The sequence below is a fragment of the Microcaecilia unicolor genome, chromosome 4 (assembly GCF_901765095.1).
Source record: "Microcaecilia unicolor chromosome 4, aMicUni1.1, whole genome shotgun sequence".
Lineage (NCBI taxonomy): Eukaryota > Metazoa > Chordata > Amphibia > Gymnophiona > Siphonopidae > Microcaecilia > Microcaecilia unicolor.
Window position 1 is genome coordinate 34,630,132 of NC_044034.1, and position 26,881 is coordinate 34,657,012.

A 26,881-nucleotide genomic window follows, 5' to 3' on the forward strand; every position below is an offset into this window, starting at 1 on the left:
TTTTCAAACCTCTATGCCCACTCTCACAATCTAAGCTTGTACCTGAGGCAATGGAGGGTTAAGTGACTTGCCCAAGATCACAAGGAGCAGCAGTGGTCACTGGAACTTCTCTGGTTACTGGTGATATTCAGTCGGGTATCTGGATAAAGTTAGAACAACCTTTTTGCTGTCCTAACTTTACCCAGGCAGCAGACTGAATACCTCCACTAACTGGTTAAATCCCAGCGCCACCGTGAATCCTCCCTGGGTTATTACTACTACTACTACTATTTAGCATTTCTATAGCGCTACAAGGCATACGCAGCGCTGCACAAACATAGAAGAAAGACAGTCCCTGCTCAAAGAGCTATGTAATAAAAGTGGGCCAAGTATAGGACAATCAAGCCATTGTGACATCACTGATGAGGTTGGCTCTTATTGGTGGCCTGAGGCATTATGACATCACAATATTAGCTCTGGTTACAAGAGACTACTACTACTACTATTTAGCATTTCTATAGCGCTAGAAGGCATACGCAGCGCTGCACAAACATAGAAGAAAGACAGTCCCTGCTCAAAGAGCTTACAATCTACCCATATACCTGGATAATGCCGCTGAATTTTCCACCAAATACCAGATAAACTTCATAACAAGGTGCCTGAAAATATTTAAAAGAGTGCCTGCTTTCTAAAGGCAAAAAGAACATTCATGAAATAAAATACTATCAACAGATTTATCAAAAGTACTTAGCACAACTTCAAAGCACAACAATAAACTAGACTTAATTTTTTTTTTTACACAATTGAGGAAGGACGTCAGAGAACAGGGGAAATTTTTCCAGTGCTTATTCCTGCACTGAGCAGAATTATCAGGCCACTCTTTAAACCTTTCCTGCAGGTCCTAATAGTCTGATCTATTTATATATTTTTTACAATGCAATTTTACTCTGTTAGACGTCTTTATATGGATTCTATAGTCAGAAAATAAGTGCGTAAGGAGCCCTTTTACTAAAATGTGCTAGAGTCTAGCCTTTACGCGTGGCAACAAAAGATTTTAATGTTAATATTATAGTCCCCTCAACATCTATTCTAGGTTCGGAGTGGATCACAATTCAACTACTGGGCACTCACATTTGTAAAATAGAACAAAGTTAACATGATATAACAGTATTACATCAATGTTTATGAAAAATCAAATAACATGGTTGAGATTTCACCAAAATTGGTAAAGAGTTCCAAATTTAAGAAGCTTGATATGAAAACAGAGTTGTAACGTATTTCTTTGAACATAAACCTCCATATGATGGAACAGAGAGGTTTAAATTATTACGGGTGTTAGAAGTCATTGGGCCCTGTTTACAAAAGCACACTAGAGTTTTTTTAGCATGCGTTAACCATGTAGACACCCATATTATGGGCGCCTACGTGGTTAGCATGTGCTAATTTTTAGTGTGCGCTAAAATGTTAGCGCACCTTTGTAAACAGGGCCCTGTATATTGATCATGGAAGACATGTAGTGCCCTGTTTACTAAGGTACGCTAGCATTTTTAGCGTGCACCAAGGCTAGAGCTCTAGCATTAGCGTGTGCTAATTTTTAGTGTGTGCTAAAAATGTTAGCATGCCTAAAGCATGGCTTAGAAAACAGGGCCCATAACATGGTGCCACATGCTAAGCCTAGATTTAATGAGAGTCCACCGGGGCGGAGGAACTCCAAGATCCCACGAGGAAATAACAGTAACCACAAAGAAGTGGGAAATAGACCAGGTTAACCAGAGAAAAATGAGGAAACTTCAGTCGATTGTGGACAATTTATTGGTAACGACTCGACACAGTACCGTGTTTCGGCTGGAAGCCTGCATCAGGTGTCTTTAGATAAAATACAACAATCAATTGGTCAATGACCGTAGATGTAAAAAAACGGAACAACATGGTCTTTAGAAAGACATTTAAGTGGAAAATGGGTGAATTCAAAATTGAGCTGGCGCAGCTTCAAACAGAAAAATAAATCGGGTACCAACCAGCTCAATTTTGAATCCACACATTTCCACTTAAAGGTCTTTCTAAAGACCATGTTGTTCCGTTTTCATACATCTACGATCGTTGACCAATTGATTGTTGCATTTTATCTAAAGACACCTGATGCAGGCTTCCAGCCGAAACACGGTACTGTGTCGAGTCGTTACCAATAAATTGTCCACGATCGACTGAAGTTTCCTCGCTTTTCTCCGGTAAGCCTAGATTTAACAAAGTACTCTTGGGATATCTTATAAAATATACTCAAACATTGCAACTCCTCTCTGCCCAAACTATACACATGTAGTGCTCTTGATGGCATGTGTAGTTCTACACACGCATCCACCAGCACTGCTTTCTAAGAGCCATTATCCGTGTGCAAATATGTTTTAGAAAAATTACTCCTAACATGTTAAATGTCTCAAATTTCATATTTAATCATGAGTATTAAAACCACATGAATAGAGTGACATGTGAAAAACAGTAAAATCAAAACTATTTGTTATAAGACAGAATTCCTTCAAAAGGATTATTGTTTGCTCAACAAAGCATAGGAAACCACTTACAATGGGTAATGTCAGGTGGGCCATACGGATCCGTCATATAAATGGTGGTAGGCTTCCCGACCTTTAGATAAACTACGTCTGAGGTGTTTTTCAGTATTGCTACTGCCTCTTCATGGGATACTTCTTCTAAACTGTAGTTATTTACCTGAAAGGAGAACCAGAACAAATCGGAATGGGGAAAACAGCACACTTTAGTCACAAATCTTATGAACTCCACAGGGGTTGTTTCTCGCATTTTATTTATTTGGATTTTGCTCACACCTTTTTCAGTAGTAGATCAAGATGAGTTACATTCAGGTACACTGGGTATTTGAATAGAATACCTGAATTTGTGTGCTTAACCGACAATACACAAATTCAGGTATTCTATAAACCGTGTGCCTAAATCATGGGAATGCCTCTAACCCACTCATGCCTCTCCCCTAGCCCTCCCCTTCAACGCACAGGAGATAATTTAGACGTGCAGGTTATAGAATAGAGAAATAGGTACATCTGCATGCAACTACTAAATTACTGCCAATTATCGCTTGTTAATGCCAATAATTGATTGTTAATGGCTAATTAGTCAAATAGTTTATGCATGGATCTGCAATCCATGCCTAAAATTATGCACCCAACATTGGGTGACCTTTACTGAATTCCTTCCATAGGGGGTAATTCTGGAAAGTGCCACCTAGCTTTCGGCAGCAACAACACATATATGGAAATATGACCCTTAGTGATAGTTGTATGAGACTACCACTAGGGGTGCCATTTTGCAGCCAGCAACGGACTGGACAGGACTCTTGCCCAAAGACCCCCTGGGCCACCACTGTTCTAAAGGGAGCCCTTAGAAGGGTGAGGGCTACCTCAGGAGTTGGGGAGGAGGGCTTGGAATATGTGGGGAGGGACCTTCAGCTAAGGGAGCTGGGAAGCTGGGGAGCTTCAGCTGGGGAAGGGGCAGAAGCTGGGGGGACCCTGCTCAGTTGGCCTAGGAGAATCAGCCTGCCTGATGCTCCCAGGTGTTGAAATAACCCGAGCAAAAACTGGGGTTATTATACTGTCCTTTTTGGGCCCTAACGTGACTTGTGATGTATTACCACAAATCATATTACGGTATTTGCATAATTATGAGATGAAAAACGTGCATTTGTCATGTTTTGCATCTCATTACTACTTCACCCACGGTGAAATAAATATTGCTGTGGTAATTTAAGTCAGTTGACATAAGGGCCCTTTACGTCACATTAAGGGGCAAATAACGCAACTTAAAGCCTTAGTACTGCTTAATAACTTTCCACCCAGGGCCGTGTGGACACGGTAAGCGAGGTAAGCACGGCAGGGGGGTGCCGTCCTCTGGGGGGCGCCGCCGCACCATGCTTACCTCGCCCTCCTGCTCCCATGTCCCAACTGCCCACCCTCTTCTCCCCCCCCCCCCCAAGATCCCTTTCCTTTTTAATTTACCTCCGTCCGGCAGCACAGCATCAGTGAAGGAGGCGGCGCTCCCGACGTCTCTAGCCAGCCTTCCCTTCGCTCAGTGTTCCGCCTTCTTCAAGGAAATGACGTCAGAAGAAGGCAGGACACTGAGCGAAGGGAAGGCTGGCTAGAGACGTTGGGAGCGCCGCCTCCTTCACTGATGCTGCGCTGCCGGACAGAGGTAAATTTAAAAGAAAAAAAAAAGGAAAGGGATCTTGGGGGGGGGGGGGGGAGAAGAGGGCGCCGGCGGGCAGTTGGGACATGGGAGCGGGAGGGCAGGTTACAGAGAGGAGCATGGATGGGAGGGGAGAGAGGGGAATTGCTGGATAGAGATGAATGGATGGGGCAGGGGACAGATGGCCATGGATGGATATGAATTGCAGGGCTCAGGGAGAGAGGGGAATTGCTGGATAGGGATGAATGGAGGAGGCAGCGGATATAGAGCAAGAAATGAAGAAGAAAGGAGGAAAGTAAAGAAATAAATGGAAAGGAAGCTCTGGAAACGCAGTTAAGAGGACAGATAGCAGCAGAATCAGATACTGGACCAGCATGATCAGAAAAAGAAAATTCACCAGACAACAAAGGTCGAAAAAAAAAAATCATTTTATTTTCATTTTAGTGTTTGGAATATGTCCACTTTGAGAATTTACATCTGATATCTTATTTTGCAATGTATAGTAATTTGTTTCTAAGAATATTGCCGACAATTCCTGTCAGCGTGGCAAGTGGTGAGCGATCATTTTCACGGGGGGGGGGGGGGGGGGGGGGGGGGGGGGGGGGGGGGGGGGGGGGCAACTGATAGTCTGCAGGGGGGCGCCAGAGACCCTAGGCACGGCCCTGTTTCCACCTAAATCCGAATGAAAAAAATGTGGGCCTGCCTATCGCCAAAAAACTACGCAGCTCCTTACAGATTAATCCCCCAAATGTAAAAAAAAAAAAAAAACTTTGGTAGGTCTGGTCCATTATGCAAAGACTCACATTCACTTGGAGGAGAAGGCAATGAGATTGACGCAGCAGCAATAAAAGATCATCTAGGATCAGCACTGTGGTTATTCCCAGAACTTAATGGTTGCTGCCACTACAGGATCCCACCTTTTCCTCACTTATTCCTAGGAGCATGAAAGTGAAAGCTGCTTGTTGTTCAGAGCGACAGGAAGCACGTGGGCTATAAAATGGCATAGAATGATGGATGGCGAGTTTGATTCCCCATGACACAAACCCAGTGAGAAAGTAGGACACGGCAAGTTACACGCTTAGGGGCCCTTTTACTAAGACATGTAGGCGCCTTAACGTGTACAATGTGCGACAAATTAGAACTACCGCATGCCCCAGGCGGTAATTCTAATTTTGATGTGCGTCCAAAACGCGCAACCGAAAATCATTTCTGTTTTCTACTGCGTGGCGCTAACTGGGCAGTAAATCGGCAGTGTACGCGCTGAAGATTACCGCCCGGTTAACGCGTGAGACCTTACCGCTAGGTCAATGGGTGACAGTAAGGTCTCAGGCCCAAAATGGACATGCGCCGATTTTTATTTTGCCGCAGTTCCATTTTCGGCAATAAAAAAGGCCTTTTCTGCAGGGCACTCTGAAAAATGGACCTGCGCGCTTCCAGTACACGAGCGTACACCAGCGCAGGCCATTTTTTTAAGCGTGCCTTAGTAAAACGGCCTTTTAGCTTTTTCATTCCATATCATATTTGCTCTATAAGGATATGCATGCAGAGGCAGAAGAAGTGAAGGTACTATTACAATACAGCAATATAGATAACATTGTGAAATAATCACACATGACGTGAGGTGAATTCAAGAAAAAAAAATCAAGCTGCAGTTTTACAGTTTTGCCCTCTGAAGTGAACAGTAAATAAATGAGGTGAAGAATGTCATAGAAATTGGTCTCCGCTTCCCTGGTTAGCAGGGGGGATGTTCTCTGGAAGCAGACAATAATCACTGTATTCAGAGAGATCATATTGCCACGGGCAGAGTTATCCTTATCAGTGGAGATAATATTTTATGCTTGAGGGGCAAAGTATGAACACTAGTTCTTTGCTTTTACCCTACGCTGTCTATTAAAATGTTCCATTACGTATTATGTTGACATTGTAAGCAGGGGCGTAGCCAGAATTCGGCGGGAGGGGGGTCCAGAGTCCGAGGTGAGGGGGCACATTTTAGCTCCCCCCCGGCGCCGCTACCACCCCGTCATTGCCGACCCCCCCGCCGCCGCCACCGCTGCCACCCCCTTTGACCCCCCCTGCTGAGGACCCTCTCGACCCCCCTCTTGCTGCCAACCCTCCTCCGCCATTGCCTACCTTTGCTGGCAGGGGACCCCAACCCCCGTCAGCTGAGGTCCTCTTCTTCCTTCGTTCTGTTTCTGAGTCTGACCACCCAGGTATTCCGGCACATGTGCAGGAGAGCTGTGCTGTCCTCCCTCTTCCTTCTCTCCCCGCCCCAGGTATTCTGGCACATGCGCAGGACAGCTGTGCTCTCCTCCCTCTTCCTTCTCTCCCCCTCCAGGTATTCTGGCACATGCCCAGGAGAGCTGTGCTGTCCTCCCTCTTCCTTCTCTCCCCCACCCCCACCCAGGTATTCCGGCACATGCGCAGGAGAGCTGTGCTGTCCTCCCTCTTCCTTCTCTCCCCCTCCAGGTATTCTGGCACATGCCCAGGAGCACTGTGCTGTCCTCCCTCTTCCTTCTCTCCCCCACCCCCCACCCAGGTATTCCGGCACATGCACAGGAAAGCTGTGCTCTCCTCCCTCTTCCTCCTGTCCCCCCCACCCAGGTATTCTGGCACATGCGCAGGACAGCTGTGCTCTCCTCCCTCTTCCTCCTCTGCCCCCCACCCAGTTAGTCTGGCACATGCGCAGGAGAGCTGTGCTGTTCTCCCTCTTCCTCCTCTCCTCCCCACCCAGATATTCCGGCACATGCGCAGGAGAGCTGTGCTGCCTCCCTCTTCCTTCTCTCCCCCCCCACCCCCCACACCCAGGTATTCTGGCACATGCGCAAGGGAGCCATGCTTAACACACAACTCTTCAGTGCATGTATCGGGCACCATCCACCCAATTGGTCCCTCATGATCGAAGCTAATAGCATGCACATCATTTGCATACTATTAGCTTCTATCATGAGGGAGTCATTATAGGGCGCGGTTGGGGCGGTAAACTTCGGCGCTGTTCCGGAGTTTTGATCATCAGGACCTGGATGTGAGGAAGCCCATGGGAATTGAATTAGAGAATAACGCAGGGACAAAGTTTGTCCCCCGTCCCCGCGAACTCTGTCCCTATCCACAGAAGCCTCGCTGTTTAACCACCCTTAAGATTTACCTTTGGTTTTAAAAAGCAAAATCATGTGCATGTAAGGACTGCATACACAAATTAAAACAAATGCCCTTAAAATGTAATAATACTGGACTGGTCTGGCAAGCAATAATGAAACAGTGATGGAATATTCATTCACATAACAAGAAATAATGAGCACTAATTTTTCCTAATCATTCTACAACTCCAAGCACATTTAATTCTTTTCTCACTATACAAAACAGGGAACCACAGAAAAAACTCAAGAAAGCCAGGTAAACACTGGTAAAAGAGAAACAGAAATGTATTTTCTCCTGCACTCTGCAAAATACAAAAATAGAAAAGACTTACATTTCACAAAGCAGGTACATCTCAGTTCTTAAAAAGTATTAAATAAAAATATTTCTTTTCTACCTTTGTTGTCCGAGCACTTTATTTTTCTAATTGGGCTGGTCCCAATCTCTTTTCCACTTTCTACATGTAAGTCTTCTCTAAATTCTTTTCCACGTTGGCGTTTCCATTTCTTCTCTCTCCTCTTGGCTTTGTCCTTTCCTTCTCTACATCTGTCTGGCAGTGGCCTTTCATTTCATAACCCCACCCCCCTTATTTGTGTTTATCACCCTTTCTCTCACCTTAGTCTGTTTCACTTCTCATCTACCTACTAGCTTTTACCATTGCTCCCTCTGTCTCTCACTTAATATCCAGTCTCCTAAACCCTTATCTTTTTTCACCCACTTCCTTAGCCCTCATCTACCCTCCACTGGATCTCATCACCCTTTCAGTCCCCAGCTCCATCCATTTCTCTCTTTCATTCCCTTGCTTCCAAGACCCTATACCCCATGCCCTTCCTTCCTCTTCCCCCTTGCAAGGTCGTGTAACTCTCTCTCCCTCCCTTCTTCCTTCCCTCCAGGGTCTGGTGTCACTTTCCCTCCCTCTCCCCCTCCACAAAGTCTGGTGTTGCTCTTTTTCCCTCCATCCTTGTCCAACATTTCTCCTCTCTTCTCTGCCCTCCACTCCATCCATGTCCAGCATTTCTCCTCTCTTCCCTCCCCTCCATCCATGTGCATCTCCTTCCTGACTTCCCTCCCCTCCATCCATCCATCCATGTCCAGCAACTCTCCATTCTTCCCTGCCCTCTCCTCTATCCACCCATATCCAGTAAATTTGCTCTCACCCCTGCCCCCTCCATTAATCTATCCATGTCCAGCAATTCTCCTCTCTTCCCTGCCCTCCCCTCCATCCACCCATATCCAGCAAATTTGCTCTCTCCCCTGCCCCCTTCATTCATCCATCCATCCATCCATGTCCAGCAAATTTGTCTCTCCCCTGCCCCTCCATTCATCCATCCATATCCAGCAATTTTTCTCTCCCCTGCCCCTCCATCCATCCATGTCCAGCATCTCTCCCCTGCCCCCTCCATCCATCCATGTCCAGCAATTCTCCTCTCTCCCTTGCCCTCTCCTCCATCCACCCATATCCAGCAAATTTGCTCTCTCCCCTGCCCTCCCCTCCATCCATCCATGTCCAGAAATTCTCCTATCCCCTGCCCTGTCCTCCTCTCCACGTCCAGAAATTCTCCTCTCCCCTGCCCTCCCCTCCTCTTCACGTCCAGCGATCTCTGCTCTCCCCCTCCCCTCCCAATCCAGCGATTCTCCCTGCCCTCTCTCAGCTCCCAGACAGCCTTCCTCTACGTTCCTTCCTGTCCCCCTCCCCCACGCATTTAAACCTTTTATTTTCCTTGCAGCGACGGCAGTGAAGCACACAACACAGCGGGCTCACCTCCAGCCTTTCCCTTCCCTCACACAGTGTCCCGCCCTCACGGAAACAGGAAATACATCATCGCAAGAAGGCGGGACACTGAGTGAGGGAAAGGCTGGGGGCAAGCCCGCTGTGTTGTGTGCTTCACTGCCGTCGCTGTGAGGAAAATAAAAGGTCTAAGCAAGCGCGAGGGGGGGGCAGTAAGGAATGAAGAGGAAGCCTGACCAGGAGCTGAGGGTGGGAACAGCTGCCTGCAGTGTTGCACCAGCCCTGCGTTTGGGGGGGCAATGCCCCCTCACCCCCCCAAACTACGCCCATGGGTAGGCGTCTGTTGTACCATGGGTGCAGGGGTTATTATTGCTCCTGCGGGACGGGGAAATAACCTCTTTTTGCACCCGCAGTAAAACTTTGAAAATTTTCCCCATTCCTGCGGTTTTACTGCGGATTACTGCAGTTTACCGTGATTACCCGCTGCTGTGTGTCATTCTCTAAATTGAATGGTCTTCTTTGCATTCAGTGCGCTGCTAATCGGTAGTACCGCTTTCTAAAAGGAACCCGTGTTCAGTAAATGGAATAATGTTCAGTTTGCCATACTCACCATTAGAAGCCTATCTCCTACTTGCAACCGTCCGTCCTTCTGAGCTGCTCCCCCGTCAATAATTTTGGTAACATAAATGCTGTTATCTCCAAGGATGTGCTGATTCCCTATCCCACCTGCGATACTAAATCCCAAACCTAAAACAGAAATAGGCAAAGTTTTTATGTACCTCTCCATCAGAGGACGAACAGAGTATTGAAACAAAAAGGAGAAACAAGAAAACCATGAAGTTTGGAAAAATATACACTTTTTCAAAATGCTAATATGGTATACTAACGCCTAATTAAAAGAAGTATCAAGGATGTAAAGTCTTAATAGATCTTCCAGCCAGAAATAGAATCAGTTCATCACGTACTTACCTGAACCTTTACTATCCAAGCTGTATTGGTCTCAGATACAAAATCAACCTATGGATCCAATTTTTCTTACTTAAGTACGCAAATGTGGAACACATTACCAAAGAGGGTGAAAACACTGCACGACCATCAAAACTTCAAACGAACTTTAAAGACCTGTTTTACAAGGCCTACTCAATTGGTTCTACTTAAAAGCCGCATCTATACCTACATTGCAATGGACAATTTAATTCCTATTTCCTTATCCCTTATTGTACCTATTTACCCCTACCTTACCTGACCCTTTATCTAACTGTATTTCTTTAATGCCTACCGTATATGGAACTCACCATTATGGTATCTTGTAAGCCACACTGAGCCTGCTAATAAGTGGGAAAATGCGGGGTACAAAGGTTACAAAATAAATAAATAAATGGGATGTTTTGTGCAGCACTGCTATGTTTGTGCAGCGCTGCGTACGCCTTGTAGCGCTATAGAAATGCTAAATAGTAGTAGTAGTAGTAGTTTTGGTACCTAAAAAAAGTACACCGTATATGGGAAGATCATGGGACAGTTTTGCATTCTCTATGTGATAGTAAGTCAACCTATATTGCGGGAAGTCCAAAGCCCAGTGCTTTAATTGCATTTAGGGGCCCTTTTACTAAGCTGCGGCACAATTGGTCCGCGGCCGTGCAAGCACATTTTTTGAGCACATGCTGGGCCAATTTTTAACTGCATCCTGGGAAAAGGGCCTTTTTTTTAAACGGGCCGGAAAATGAGCGTGCGGCAAAATAAAAAACCAGCGTGTGTCCATTTTCGGCCTGAGAGCTTACTGCCACCCATTGACTTAGCGGTAAGGTCTCACGTGCTACCCGGGTGGTAGACATGCAGCACACGCCCACTGCCGTTTACTGTTGGGTAAGCGTATTTTTCGGCATGTGCCAAATTCAGAATTACCGCCCGGGGTATGCGGTAGCCGGGCGGTAATGCCGATTTGGTGAGTGCTGGATATGCGTAGGCCAGGGGCATAGCTACATGGGGCCTCGGGGGCATGGGCCCCCACAGATTACGCCCTGGCCCCCTCTACATTTGACCCTCCCCCCGCCGCATCAGGTACCTTGTTTGCTGGCGGGGGTCCCCAATCCCCGCCAGCTGAAGATTCTTCTTCAGCACCGGTCGACTCCGGCGCCTTCGTTGTGTGATCATCTGTATCTGACGCCTTACATCCTGCACGGAGCTACATGCACGGTGCAGGACGTAAGGCATCAGGAACAGATGATCACACAATGAAGGCGCCGGAGTCGACCGGTGTGAAGACTCTTCAGGCGGGGATTGGGGACCCCCGCCAGCAAATAAACAAGGTACCTGATGCGGCGGCGGGGCAGGGGGCGGGCGAGCGGCGGCGGGTAAACAGTGTCCCCCCACCTTGGGCTCTGGCCCCCCCCTTCCACCAAGGTCTGGCTATGCCCCTGGTGTAGGCCCTTATGTGCCTTTGTAAAAGGGCCCTTTAATTTTTTTTTTTGTTACATTTGTACCCCGTGCTTTCCCACTCATGGCAGGCTCAATGCGGCTTACACAGGGCAATGGAGGGTTAAGTGACTTGCCCAGAGTCACAAGGAGCTGCCTGTGCCTGAAGTGGGAATCAAACTCAGTTCCTCAGTTCCCCAGGACCAAAGTTCACCACCCTAACCACTAGGCCACTCCTCCACTGCTGCTACTATTTGAGATTCTACATGGAATGTTGCTATTCCAACATTCCATGTAGAAGTCGGCCCTTGCAGATCACCAATGTGGCCGCGCAGGCTTCTGCTTCTGTGAGTCTGACGTCCTGCACGTACGTGCAGGATGTCAGACTCAGAGAAATAGAAGCCGGCGCAGCCTTCTACATGGAACGTTGCTAGTGGAATAGCAACATTCCATGTAGAATCTCCAATAGTAGCAACATTCCATGTAGAATCTCCAATAGTATCTATTTTATTTTTGTTACATTTGTACCCTGCGCTTTCCTACTCATGGCAGGCTCAATGCGGCTTACATGGGGCAATGGAGGGTTAAATGACTTGCCCAGAGTCACAAGGAGCTGCCTGTGCCTGAAGTGGGAATCGAACTCAGTTCCTCAGTTCCCCAGGACCAAATTCCACCACCCTAACCACTAGGCCACTCCTAATGCATCTTCCTCACAGACATTGTGTTACATGCAGTGGCAGATAGTGTAGGCACCCCAGTTATTTGCCACTGCATCTAATGCCAGAAGAGGAGAAATAAAGGGAAAATGGCAGTTCTACATTGGTGCACCTCTCCAACACCCTCCACTGTTTACAAATTACACCCCTCCATATCCAAACCCAGCCACCCCCTAACATCACTAGCTATTCTTCCCGGCAACCAAACCCCAGGTTGGCGCTGTGGACAGAGGCACCGTTTTCAAGGCGGAGGAATGGGACTGCTGCTGGCTGGCAGGATATCTATTTCAAAAACATTTATATTTTGTTATTGCAATTGTCCTCAGCAGATAATAAATACAGGGGGGGGGGGGGGGGGGTGGGAGTTATCAAGGTGCACTAAAAGGAGAGTTTTAATACATGTTGATTTACCGTGGGAGTTACCAACATGCAGTATCTCTGTACCACATATGCTGACTACCGTGGTAAAGGCCTAACACTGCCTGCAAACCACCTCACATACAGTTTTAGTCTATTGGCCCAGAAGCATCGGGCCGCCAAGCTGAGGCCTGATGCTTCCGGGCCACATCTTAAAGGAATCATGGTACTGTCCCTCCATTCCACCAAGTAGAACCCACATTCCTCTAATCAAAGCTACCCCATGAGTAGCACCTGCACCCCCCCCCCCTCTGATCAAATCCTCCATGAGAGCACCTGTAGTCTCTTGATCACAACCCCGCTGCCCAATCACAAACCCTATTCAAATTCAACCCCCGATGATCCAAAGCCCCCTCTCGAGACCCCTTCTTCCCAAAGGACCCCCTAAACCATGGGAGCCTACGGGACTTTACAAGGTGATCGCGGTTTAATAGACAGGAGCAATCCCTAGTCGCTCCTCCCCTTTCCAGCGCCATTATTCAAAATGGTTCCTCTAGAAGTAGACGAAGGAACAGTGGGAAGTGGACAATGGCTCTATAAAAACAAACCAAAAGCACATTGTGAACATTTGACATCTTTCTGGTTTGTTTTTGAAGAGCCATTGTCTGCTTTCACTGTTCCTTGCTCTTTGTGATTTGCTGTGGGTTTCCAGTGTTCCTCCACCTCGGTGGACCACCTTTGCCCCTAGCAGTAGTCCATACTTTTGAATGTGGAACATAAACCTACAATATAAGGTACATAGAACCAGGGGCGTATCTGCGTGGGGCCACAGGGGCCTGGGCCCCCGCAGATTTCGCCCTGGACCCCCCTACTGCCGCCGTGGGTACCTTTGCTGGTGGGGGACCCCCAACCCCCACCAGCCGAGGTCCGCTTCCTCCTGCCGCTGTGAGGTTTTTTAAGTTCATCGGGATTCGTCCTCCGTCACTCTGTGCTGCTGTTCAAAGAAGCTGCTAGCTGAATGCAGTTTCGGACTGAGTCTGACGTCGCTGCTGCACGTTGTACATGAGTCTGACGTCCTGCACGTACAACGTGCAGCAGCGACGTCAGACTCAGTCCGAAACTGCATTCAGCTAGCAGCTTCTTTGAACAGCAGCACAGAGTGACGGAGGACGAATCCCGATGAACTTAAAAAACCTCGCAGCAGCAGGAGGAAGCGGACTTCGGCTGGTGGGGGTTGGGGTCCCCCACCAGTAAAGGTACCCACGGCGGCGGGGGGGGGGGGGGGGGTCGAAAATGGCGGCGGTGGCGGCTGGGGGGGGGGGCTATAATGTGCCCCCTCACTCTGGCTTCGGCCCCTGCTACCGCCGACTTTCAGATACGCCCCTGCATAGAACATTTCAATCAACAGGAAAAAAATAGTTGAACATCATTTGTCTGTAGGTGGTATTGTACTTCCAGATACTCCAATACTAAACACAAAGATTAAATATAGACATTAAACAAAGGTGCCGACAATGTGGAATCCTGGTGATCACTCATTCCTAAGGCCTTTTAAGATAAATAAAAATCACTATCTCTTTGTGACTGATCAGTTAACAACAGTGCATTTTTTTCTAACGAAAAAGGTGCTGGTACTCAAATGCCAGGCCACCCTTCAGGGGTGGGGTGATCACTGAGGGACCCCTCTCTCCTCAAGTCACTTCACTGGCTTCCGATCAGATACCGCATACAATTCAAGATTCTCCTCCTTACCCACAAATGCACCCGGTCTGCGGCTCCTCACTGCCTCTCCTCCCTCATCTCTCCCTACGTTCCCACCCGTAACCTCCGCTCACAGGACAAATCCCTCCTCTCAGTTCCCTTCTCCACCACTGCCAACTCCAGGCTCCGCTCATTCTGCCTTGCCTCACCCTTTGCATGGAACAATCTTCCTCAACCCCTACGCCAAGCCCCCTCCCTACCCATTTTCAAATCTCTGCTTAAAACTCACCTCTTCAATGCTGCTTTCGGCACCTAACCTTTGTGAATTATAGTATTCCTATCAGACGGACTCTATACTTTATACTTGTTTTAGATTGTACACCTGTCTTTTAGATTGTAAGCTCCTAGAGCAGGGACTGTCCTTCTATGTTAAATTGTACAGCGCTGCGTAACCCTGGTAGTGCTTTAGAAATGTCAAGTAGTAGTAGTAGTAGTGGGGTGATCACTGAGGGACCCACCCCACAATAGCCAGACCCCCTGCAACCAGTCACAGAATCTACGACAAGGCAGAATTTGTGTGTAGAGCCTGAGCTCTTTCATTAAAACTTGGGTACCATGGGTCAATTTTAGCAGACAATGGAAAAGGAGGTGGTACTCAGTACCCCCAAATACCCCCTCAAAAAAAGCCCTGGTTAAGATGGATCTAAACCACTTAACACTGACCTTGAAACGCTGTAAACATGAAGATAGCTACTGTAAGTACTAATGCATGCTTACTGCTGCAAAAAAGGCTTACATGGGGCGTGCTGAGGCGCCCTGTGGTAATTTTTGGATGTGTGTGTGCTACCCATGTGCTAAAAAATAATATTCATTTTTTTGTGCTGGGGTGGGTCTGCGGGCGGATGGTGGGTATGTTCTTTGCTAACGATAGAAGACTGCAAATGGTGTGACCACATTACACCCTTTCTGCAAAAGCTACACTGGTTACCAGTACCATACAGGGCTACAGTTTGGTTTTCAAGGCCCTCAGACAAAATGGGCCTTGAAAGTCAGCTAACTTATTATTTAATCAGCCATTAAAGAATACGTTAGCCCTCTACACACCTTTGAGACCTCTTAAGATCCTCTCTAGGATCAGCTATCTGTCCCCTCATCAAAAAAAAATTGTACAATGTGATACCCGCCAGCGAACCTTCTCAGGAGTAGCCCCCGACGTTCTGAAATTTACTTCCAGAGGGGCTAAGTATAAATCGAGTCTACCTCTACTTCAGGAACCAGATAAAGGCCTGGCTCTTCTCCCAAGCCTTTAAGACATAGGGTGACTGACTATACACTCATTCTGCACATGGACTAGTTTGCTACACACACTGTAACTTAGATCAGTTCCTTATATCTTGATTAACTGTACAAAGAACTTGCCTTGAGCTTAGCCACCCAACTGACTCTGTACCACGCATCTTGTCCCCATCTATACATCTGCACTTGACCCCTCAGCTATATGGTAAGCTGTATTATAGGAATGCATTAGTATCATCGCAATGCTATTTGCATGTTCTAATTGTGTGCTTATGAGATATTCCATCACTATTATGCTTACATCGTATTATATCTCTGTTATTTGAATTTCAGTGCTGTTAAATGTGTATATTTTTGATCCTGTTTCATGGTAGTCTTATTATTAGGTTTCAATTTGCTGTTTTCAGGTTTTCCTCTATCATTGTATTTATGTCTTTACTTGTACATTTCACTATTGTTATGCTATCAAAATTGTTAAGTTTGATGTAAAACTGTACCTACTGTACACCGCCCTGGGTGAATCTCTTCATAAAGGCGGTTAATAAATCCCAATAAAATAAATAATGGAAAAATCAGCCATTTTACCCTTCTTGTAAAAATGGCCCTGAGCATGCAGGAATGACCCGAAAAAGGATACACTAAGGCTTTTGGTAAAAGATATTCAACTCTGAATTTAAAAAACTGAGAGTGTTCGAGAATTTAATTTGCAGTCCCTTGTGCGCAGGCTCCTTGAATATCCAATCAAATCATGCTATTCTCCATATTTATGGGCAGATGATCGAAAGCCCCGTGCTGATCCAAACAGCACTCTAAAAATAGCGTTGGACCAGCGTGGGGCTTTACCACCCCTATGATCAGAGATAATAGCATGCAAATTTATGCATGCTATTATCTCTGATCATAGGGTAAAGTGCGGGAGGATTGTGCCTCAGCACTTGCTTGGCAGGCCTGGGCTGTCAAAAGCCCAGATCTGTCAAACATAGGGGCTGGAGGTCCATGGGACCACCAGACCCCAAGTACCCCCACCCCAAGACAAGCGAAATGGGGGCTGGAGGTCCAGCAGACCTCCGGTCTCCCCAACCCCCCCCCCCCCCGACAAAAGTTTGGGGGGAGCTGGAGATTTGGTGTGTCTCCAGCCCCCCTAACCCCCCCCAGCATCCCCTCAGATGTCCCTGGTGGCCCAGTGGGCTGCAGGTCAATCCCTCCCCCCCCCCCGGTGGTCTAGCGGCCCTTCCTCATCCCCCTACCTTCAGTTGGAAGAGGGAGGTGGTCATTTAATATGTGCCTCAGGTACAAACTTAGATTGTGAGCCCTCCTGAGACAGAGAAATACCCAGTGTACCTTAATGTAACTAACCTTGAGCTACTACTGAAAAAGGTGTGAGTAAAATCTAAATAAATATGCAGCTGAAGCAAATGATTTTTTTTGACATCAGATGAAAATTTTTATTGTAAAGGAGGTGGAAATATACCATCAATGCAATTTATGATCTATGTTAGTGCTGAAAAAGTGGGGGTTTTGCTTACTTTTTATTGTTGAACCTTAAAGATCCAAAGTCTCTTATAAAGGAGGTTTAAAAATTCTATGCATTCAATTGTTCAACACTAAATCACATTAATAATACACTAACTTTCCCTCAATACTAAAGTACTCAAAATGTGAACCTTGCTAGTGGTTCATTTCACAAAAGGATCACAGCATTGCGGCTCGCTTAACTCATCATCGGTTCACAATCTAAATTTAGCTTTAAAATGAATTACTCTTTACTTTATACAGTTACTCATGTTAACTAAAGATTTTTGTTTTTGTAAACTTATCTTAATCATGCTTCCTTTCATTGCAGTAACAAGAAATTTGGATCAGGACCCCAGCCAGTATATTATTAATGTGATTTGGCATTGTACTTTTGATTGTTCAGCGAATCAGATGCGTAATTGTGAGACTCCAGGGAAATGTACAGGAACAAACCACTGTCTGAAATGAAACACTGAGTGTAACATCAACATAATTACTAACCTAAACGAAGCTTTCCACATCACATAGTTTTGATAATGCAATCTATTGTGAACATCTTGACTATCCCAAGTAATGTAATTTTGATTCTGCAGTTAGACAGCTATCGTCCAGATCCACATACATTGTAGCCTGCTTGGACAGCATGTCTTTCAGGGGCAATATCTCCAAATGGGTAAATTTTTGCGCATGCCATTAGAGTAACGAACCCCACTTCTAAGCCAAGGTATGTGGATCATGACCTCAGTCTTGTCAATTTACTGCTAATGCTTGCCATAATATTTGCTAAGTGCCAAAGACAGCCTTCTTCCAGAGTACATAAGATGTAACTTATATATGTAACCTGTCAAGGAGTGCTTTTTGAGATTGCTTTTAATCAAGCCTGTAGCTCCCAGACAATGGAGAATATTTTATCTTTTAGCCTTGTTTCCTTGGTCTCGGACTGAATTTCTTTGGCGTTTAAGGATCGTTCCCCCTCTCCACAGAATAATTGCTAGGAGCAATGCCATTCTAATGCTTTTCTTCTTTATAGCTATGCCTGGTATCATTGCATCCAGCTTTTTCTTAGAATGAGGATGACCCAGGTGATCATAACCTCTTCGTTTTCCGTTATACTCTTAGGGTCATGATCCCCAGTGCTTTTCCGTTTCAGTGATGTTACAGTGTTTACAAAGTTTCCAATGAATGAGATGTACCACTTTATTGGGCCTTTCTGTATAGAACGTTTTGGCCATCAGAACGTTCAGACAGCTATGAGATGAGTAATCATTTCTAACTCTTTGTTACATGATCTATATTATGTCTCTTTTTCCTTTATTTGGTATGTAGCATCTCATTTGTAATCTACTGTTCTGGGCTCCAACTATCAGCCTGACATCCTTAGATTTCAGTTCTCCTCTTCTTAATCATTCTCGTGTCCTCTTTTGATCAGTGTATGGTTCCCAAAGTTATACTCTCCCATTGTATTTGTGCATTTTGTAAAGAATTTGTACCCCGCGCTTTCCCACTCATGGCAGGCTCAATGCGGCTTGGGTACTTATTTGTACCTGGGGCAATGGAGGGTTAAGTGACTTGCCCAGAGTCACAAGGAGCTGCCTATGCCTGCAGTGGGAATCGAACCTAGTTCCCCAGGACCAAAGTCCACCACTCTAACCACTAGGCCACTCCTTAACATTCCATGTAGAAGCCTGCCCTTGCAGCCGCGCAGGCTTCTGTTTCTGTGAGTCTGACGTCAGACTCACAGAAACAGAAGCCTGAGCGGCTGCAAGGGCAGGCTTCTACATGGAATGTTGCTGGTGGAATAGCAACATTAACATTCCATGTAGAATCTCAAATAGTAGCAACAGAATCTCCAATAGTAGCAACATTCCATGTTGTTGTTACATTTGTACCCCACGCTTTCCCACTCATGGCAGGCTCAATGCGGCTTACATATTATATACAGGTACTTATTTGTACCTGGGGCAACGGAGGGTTAAGTGACTTGCCCAGAGTCACAAGGAGCTGCCTGTGCCTGCAGTGGGAATCGAACCCAGTTCCCCAGGCCCAAAGTCCACCACTCTAACCACTAGGCCACTCCTTAACATTCTATGTAGAAGCCTGCCCTTGCAGCTGCGCAGGCTTCTGTTTCTGTAAGTCTGACGTCCTGCACTCAGACTCACAGAAACAGAAGCCTGTGTGGCTGCAAGGGCAGGCTTCTACATGGAATGTTGCTGGTGGAATAGCAACATTAACATTCCATGTAGAATCTCAAATAGTAGCAACAGAATCTCCAATAGTAGCAACATTCCATCTAGAATCTCCAATAGTAGCAACATTCCACGCTTTACCACTCATGGCAGGCTCAATGCGGCTTACATATTATATACAGGTACTTATTTGTACCTGGGGCAACGGAGGGTTAAGTGACTTGCCCAGAGTCACAAGGAGCTGCCTGTGCCTGCAGTGGGAATCGAACCCAGTTCCCCAGGACCAAAGTCTACCACTCTAACCACTAGGCCACTCCTCCATTGCCACGTGCCACTTGTCTTCTTTATCTGCTCATTTGCAAATCCTGTTGCTTACTTTCCAACGGCACTGGTGAATTCTTACTCATTCCTTCTGCTCATTGGAATGTTTTCCCCAAGTTTAAGATTTTGATATTTACTTTCATACTTCTACACTCTTTGCGCATTTGTATTTATTGCTACTGTTAAGTAGGTTTGTAGGCCTATGACAGTAATTCTTTGTATGCGCAATCTCTTTTTATAAGACTCATTCCCCCTTGAGCTATAGGCAAAAAATGATTCATAAACAGTAACATAGTAAGTGACGGCAGATAGAAACCTGAATGGTCCATCCAGTCTGCCCAACTGTCACATTCATTATCAAACACACTAACCAAAGAGCAGGGTGGATGGGCTCCCCCGAAGAACACAAGACAGACGCAGTAATTCTTATGAATAAGAATTTATTAAAACCACACCAAAGACTCATTATCAATTCGTGACTAAATCAAGTGATGTAAAATACTTGATCTTGGTCTTTCTTTGGCGTTTCTGGGACATAGACCTGATCTTACATTATAACTACTGGAGTTGCTGTTGTCATTTGTGGGACACCGACCATAAAAGTCTGCCCAGCACCGTAGTTGTTGTTGAAGTCCTTTCCAGCCCATCCTAAACCAGATTGCCATATATGTGACACAGACCATACAAGTGGAGTGGAGAAGTCTAGTGGTTAGAGCACCAGTCTTGACATCCAGAGGTGCCTAGTTCAATCCTATTGCTGCTCGTTGTGATCTTGGGCAAGTCACTTAACCCTCTATTGCCTTAGGTATAAACTTAGATTGTGAGCCCTCCAGGGACAGGGAAATATTCAGTGTAACTGAATGTAACTCACCTTGAACTACTACTGAAAAAGTTGTGAGCAAAATCCAACTAAATAAATGTCTGCCCAGCAGCAGCTCAACTTCATCACAGCCAGAGTTGCCATCTAAGAATCACTTGACACATATGCAGCCATTTAAGTTTAGGTTTTTTTATACCATCCATTTTCTAATTAGAGATCCTCTGTGTTCATCCCATGCCATTTTGAATTCTGTCATTGTTTTGCTTCTACCACCTCCCTCCAGAGAGCATTCCAGGCTTCAACCATCCTCTCTGAGTAAAAGAATTTCCCAACATTACTCCTAAGTCTACTGCCCATGTCCTCTAGTTTTACCGTTTTCCCTTCTCTGGAAAAGATTGGCTGCTGTCGTGGATGCTGGGCTCGATGGACCCTTTGGTCTTTTCCCAGTGTGGCATTACTTATGTACTTATGTCCTCTACTTGGCTCACTTTTATTACATAGAGCAGTGATTTAACCTATTGTGATGTCATAGTGGCTCATTCCACCAATAAGAGCCAACCTCATTAGTGATGTCACAATGGCTTGATTGTATAGAATGTTTGTACGTTTGGGAAGCTTGCCAGGTGCCCTTGGCCTGGATTGGCCGCTGTCGTGGACAGGATGCTGGGCTCGATGGACCCTTGGTCTTTTCCCAGTGTGGCATTACTTATGTACTATATTAATACCTTTTAAGTATTTAAACATCTGTATCATATCTCCCCTGTCCCTCTTCTCCTCTAGGGTCTACATATTCAGGTCTTCCAGTCTCTTCTCATATGTCTTTTGGCGCAAACCCCATACCATTTTTTTCACCGTACTCTAGACTGCTTCTAGTCTTTTTATATCCTTAGCAAGATACGGCCTCCAAAACTGAACACACTACTACAGGTGGTGCCTCACCAATGACTTCTACAGGGGCATCAACTCCTCCTTTCTTCTGCTGGTTATGCCTCTTTCAGTGCAGCCTAGCATCCTTCTGCTTATGGCCACTGTCTTGTCACACTGTTTTGTTACTTTAAGATCCTCAGATACCATCAACCCAAAGTCCCTCTCCCTGTCTGTGCATATCAGCTATCAAGAGCATGGATGAGAGAAGTAGAGGGGGAGATGCTGGACAGGACCTGAACCTGGAGAGGGAGGGAAGAGATGGGGATAGATGCTGAATCAAGGGGGGGAATGGGAGAGGGCAGGAGGGAAAGAGATGAGTCAAGGGATGCTGGAGGTAGAGGGGAAGTGACAGGCAGAAGTCAAAGAGAAGAGGAGCAGAAGATGTATAGGATGGAGAGGAGAGGAGAGGGGAAGGGGACCAGCAGCTAAATGGGACTCGGGGGCAGCAGAAGCTGGATGGGACTTGAGGGGTAAGGGTACGGGGAGCAGAATCTGGATAGGACTCAGAGGGGATGGGGAAAAGGAGCAGAAGCTGAATTGGACTCAAGGAGGAAGCAGAAGGGGAACAGAAGCTGAATAACACACAGGGAAGGGAGGAAGGGAACAGAGCAGAAGTTGGATGGGATTTGGAAGAACTGGGACTTGGTGATTGAGAGAGAGAGAGTGTTGGGGGGGGGGGCAGAGCAAGGAATTATGGCTGGGAGAAACTGAATAGGAGTTTGGAAGGGATAGTGAGGGGGAGATGTTAGAGAATGGTGAAACTGATGGGAATTTGGAGGGGATAGGTATGAAAGGGGGTAATTAGATGGATTGGGAAAATGACTGAGGTGTGAAATGGGGTAAGAGAAAGGGGATGAAGTGTAGGAAGAGGTTGAGACATGGCAGGAATAATTTGAAGGACTGGAGAGCAACTGAGTTGCATTGAAAAAGAATGGGGGACTGTGGAAGGGTATGAGAGAGGAAGGAGATGGGTCTCTGAAGGGGTTGAGTGAGGATGGAAATGGGGTTAAAAAGATGGTGAGGAGAGGCAATAGGAGATGAGGTAGAGGGTAACAGTTAGAATGGCCTGGAGACAAGGGAAGGAAGAACAGATAAGGATGGAGCTGGGGCTGGTGAGGGAATGAGAGGCAGTGGAGGGTAGATGAGGGCTGAGAGGGTGAGTATGGAAGATGAAATGGGTGAAAGAAGGGAAGGGAATGGGACAGTGGCATAGACAAGGGTGGGCCTGGGTGGGCCCAGGCCCATCCACTTTGGCCTCAGGCCCACACCTATGATGTGGCTGACAGGGATTCCCAAGCCCCACCAGCTGAAAACTCCCAACAACTGTCCCTCCTGTATACCTTGGAAATAGCAGATCTTCGCCTGCAGTGAGCAGCGACTGATACATACTACTTGCACCGGGGCCCCACAGCCTTCCCTCTGATGTATTCCCCCCTATGTGGAAACAGGAAGTTGCATCAGTAGGATGGCTGTGGAGCCAAGATGAGAAGTATTAGTTGCTGCTCGCAGCTGGTGAAAATCTGCTATTTAAAAGATATGCGGGGGAGGAGGATTTTTGAAAGACCGTATGGAATGCAGGCGAGAGAGGGAGAGACCAAATCACTTTTGGGACAAGGCGGAGTTCTTCTGCCTACCCATCTTGGGTCCAGGCCCACCCAAAATTGGGTGTCTGGCTACGCCCCTGGAATGGGAGACTGGGGAAGAAGAAAAACAGAGGGGCAATTGGATTGCTGGAGAGGGGATGAGGGGTGAAAAGGAGATTAAGAACTAGAGATGAGAGAAAAAGGGTGAATGGAGGATAAAATTCATGTGCATTTGGATATAGAGGCAGAGAAAAGTGAAAAAAAAGAAACAAAAATAAAAGATCAGTGCCACATGGATGTAGAGAAGGAAGGAAAGAAGAGCAAGAGGAGAGAAAAGAAATGGAAATTCAAACCTGGAAAAGAATTTAGGAGAAGTCTGACACAAAAAGTGGAGCAGATTGGAACCAACCCAATCAGAAAATTGCCCAAACAACAAAGGTAGAAAAGACAAAAATGTATTTTTTATTTAATACTTTTTAAAGATTGATATTTGTCCACTTTGGGAAATCTACATCTTTGTCTGTTTTTGTATCTAGCAGAGTAAAAGAGAAAATGCATTTCTACATAGTAACATAGTAAATGACGGCAGAAAAAGACCTGCATGGTCCATCCAGTCTGCCCAACAAGATAAACTCATATCTGCTACTTTTTTTGTATACCCTACTTTGATTTGTACCTGTCCTCTTCAAGGCACAGACCGTATAAGTCTGCCCAGCACTATCCCCGCCTCCCACCACCGGCTCTGCCACCCAATCTCGGCTAAGCTCCTTAGGATCCATTCCTTCTGAACAGGATTCCTCTATGTTTATCCCACACGTGTTTGAATTCTGTTACCGTTTTCATTTCCACCACCTCCCGCGGGAGAGCATTCCAAGCATCCACTACTCTCTCCGTGAAAAAATACTTCCTGACATTTTTCTTGAGTCTGCCCCCCTTCAATCTCATTTCATGTCCTCTCGTTCTACCGCCTTTGCACCTCCGGAAAAGGTTCGTTTGCGGATTAATACTTTTCAAATATTTGAACGTCTGTATCATATCACCCCTGTTTCTCCTTTCTTCCAGAGTATACATGTTCAGGTCATCAAGTCTCTCCTCATACGTCTTGTAACGTAAATCCCTTACCATTCTCGTAGCTTTTCTTTGCACTGCTTCAATTCTTTTTACATCCTTCGCAAGGTACGGCCTCCAAAACTGAACACAATACTCTAGGTGGGGCCTCACCAACGACTTATACAGGGGCATCAACACCTCCTTTCTTCTGCTGGTCACACCTCTCTCTATACAGCCTAACAACCTTCTAGCTACGGCCACCGCCTTGTCACACTGTTTCGTCGCCTTCAGATCCTCAGATACTATCACCCCAAGATCCCTCTCCCCGTCCATACCTATCAGATTCTCCCCGCCTAACACATACATCTCCCGAGGATTTCTATTCCCTAAGTGCATCACTTTGCATTTCTTCGCATTGAATTTTCATTGCCAAACCTTAGACCATTCTTCTAGCTTCCTCAGATCCTTTTTCGTGTTTTCCACTCCCTCCCGGGTGTCCACTCTGTTACAGATCTTAGTATCATCCGCAAATAGGCAAACTTTACCTTCTGTTTCTCTTTTTAAAATTGTGCACTGTTTATAGAGTCTGGCTTCCATTTCAGTTTTTGTGACTCCCTTTTCTGTATTAGGTGAAAGGCTGTCTGTACCTTGCACCTGTGACAGAGGTGAAGGATTCTGCTAGCATGTACTGTACTGTCTGTTTAGGAATTTGTAACAGTCCCATTAGTAGGTATAACGGAGCTCTGGGGATCCAGTGTAATGTTTACAGCATCGTTGTTTCATAGGTGGGTTAGAGCTGTTATGGTTTGGTAAGTTTGCTATATAGGTTTTGAGTATCTTTTGCAAACTGTCTGGCCCTACTGGAAAGCAGGCTGTTGGGCAAGATCTCTCTCTGAAAAGGAGAAGGCCAAACCAACTAGGGAGGCCAGACACAACTGGGCTCTAGGCCAGCGGGAAAGAAAGGGTTAAGGAAAACAGAGGAAGGAGGGGGGGGGGGAGGTGCTAAAAGGAGTGTGCACGAAGGAGCAGTGCCGAATGCCCCAGTTGTGAGGATGCAGTGAAATCTAAGGAATTTTCTTGTTATAGATAGGTGGTGAATATATGCAGTAACCTTCCAGTAGAGGTGGTGAATTGAAAATAGTATCTGAATTCCAGAAAGCATGGAGCTAACATAGAAGATCTTCGTTGGGGAGAGGAAGAAGGGGTTGTAGAAATGAGCACAAGGTGTAGACGAACTTTCTGGATAGGCTGTGTAATCTTTATCTGCCGTTATTTTCTCTGTTTTTGTAATCAAGTTGTTTGTAGTGGAAGTATATAGTGGAATACAAAATGATGAATAGGTATTTATAATGTGCAGGACTATAAGGGGTCCTTTTATCAAGGTGCGCTGAAAACTGGCCTGCGGTAGTGTAGACGTGTGTTTTGGGGGCGCGCAGAATTATGTTTTAGCGCACCTACAAAAAAATGCCTTTTTTTTGCCAAAAATGGACGAGCGGCAAAATGAAAATTGCTGCACGTCCCTTTTGGGTCTGAGACCTTACCACAAGCCATTGACCTAGCAGTAAGGTCTAACATGGTAACCAGGCGGTAATGGTCTATGTTTGTCAAATTCATAAGTATATAAGTACATAAGCACTGCCACGCTGGGAAAAGACCAAAGGTCCATCAAGCCCAGCACTCTGTCTCCAACAGCGGCCAAACCAGGCCCCAAGAACCTGGCAAAACCCTCAAATTTAATAATGATCAATGGACTTTTCCATCAGGAATCCGTCCAGACCCCCTTTAAACTCAGCAAGGCCAGCTGCCGTCACTACCTTCTCCGGCAATGAGTTCCATAGTCTAACCACGCGCTGAGTAAAGAAAAAATTTTTCCGATTTGTTTTAAACCTACCACATTCTAATTTCATCTTGTGTCCCCTGGTTCTATTATTGTTAGAAAGTATAAACAAACGCTTCACATCTGTCCGCTCTACCCCACTCATTATTTTGCAGACCTCTATCATATCACCCCTCAGCCGTCTTTTCTCCAGGCTAGATTCCTAGCCTTCTTAACCTCTCCTCATAGGGTAGTTGTCCCATCCCTTTTATAATTTTTGTCGCCCTTCTCTGCACCTTCTCCAATTCCTTTATATCTTTTTTGAGATGAGGCGACCAGAACTGAACACAATACTCCAGGTGCAGTCGCACCATGGAGCGCTATAATGGCATTATAACATCCTCATACTTGTTTTCCATCCCTTTTCTAATAATACTCAACATTCTGTTCGCCTTCTTAGCAGCCGCAGCACATCGAGCTGAAGATTTCAACGTCCTATCCACGAAGACTCCCAGATCCCTTTCTTGGTCCGTAACTCCTAAAGCGGAACCCTGCATGACATAGCTGTAATTAGGGTTCCTCCTTCCCACATGCATCACTTTGCGCTTGTCAACGTTGAACTTCATCTGCCATTTGGACGCCCAATCCCCCAGTCTGATGAGGTCTTCTTGTAATCTTTCACACTCCTCCTGCGACGAGACGACCCTGGATAACTTTGTGTCATCTGCGAATTTAATTACCTCACTAGTTACTCCCATCTCAAGGTCATTTATAAATATGTTAAAAAGCAGCGGTCCCAGCACAGACCCCTGAGGGACACTACTAACTACCCTTCTTCGCGTGTCAGAAAATAAAATAACATTGTTCAGACACCTGTAGCGGACGTGCGCCAAAATTGAAATTACCCTATGGGCCACGCGGTAACCGGGTGGTAACTCCAATTTGGCGTGCGTCGGGCGCACGCAGGCGCCTACACGGCTTAGTGAAAGGGCCCCTAAGTGCGTTATTATCTATTGAAGAATACTGTGCTGCATGGAACAACAGTAGCGTTCTGCAGCTGCATTTGCCGAATTCCTGTTCAGCTATTCTAAATAACCCTGTGACGAGCTATTGGTCTCAAAGGAGCATTAGC

General features: G+C 46.1%; 1 protein-coding gene across 1 annotated transcript in view; it reads right to left on the reverse strand.

Moving 5' to 3' along the window:
- LOC115468419 (disks large homolog 2-like) overlaps positions 1-26,881 on the reverse strand; it is a 216,709-nt gene that overhangs the window by 18,258 nt on the left and 171,570 nt on the right. The window contains exons 6-7 of the mRNA XM_030200104.1: positions 9,660-9,796; positions 2,559-2,703 (exon numbers count right to left, since the gene is read on the reverse strand). Coding sequence (XP_030055964.1) covers positions 2,559-2,703; positions 9,660-9,796 — 282 coding nt within the window. The remainder of the gene's footprint in view (positions 1-2,558; positions 2,704-9,659; positions 9,797-26,881) is intronic.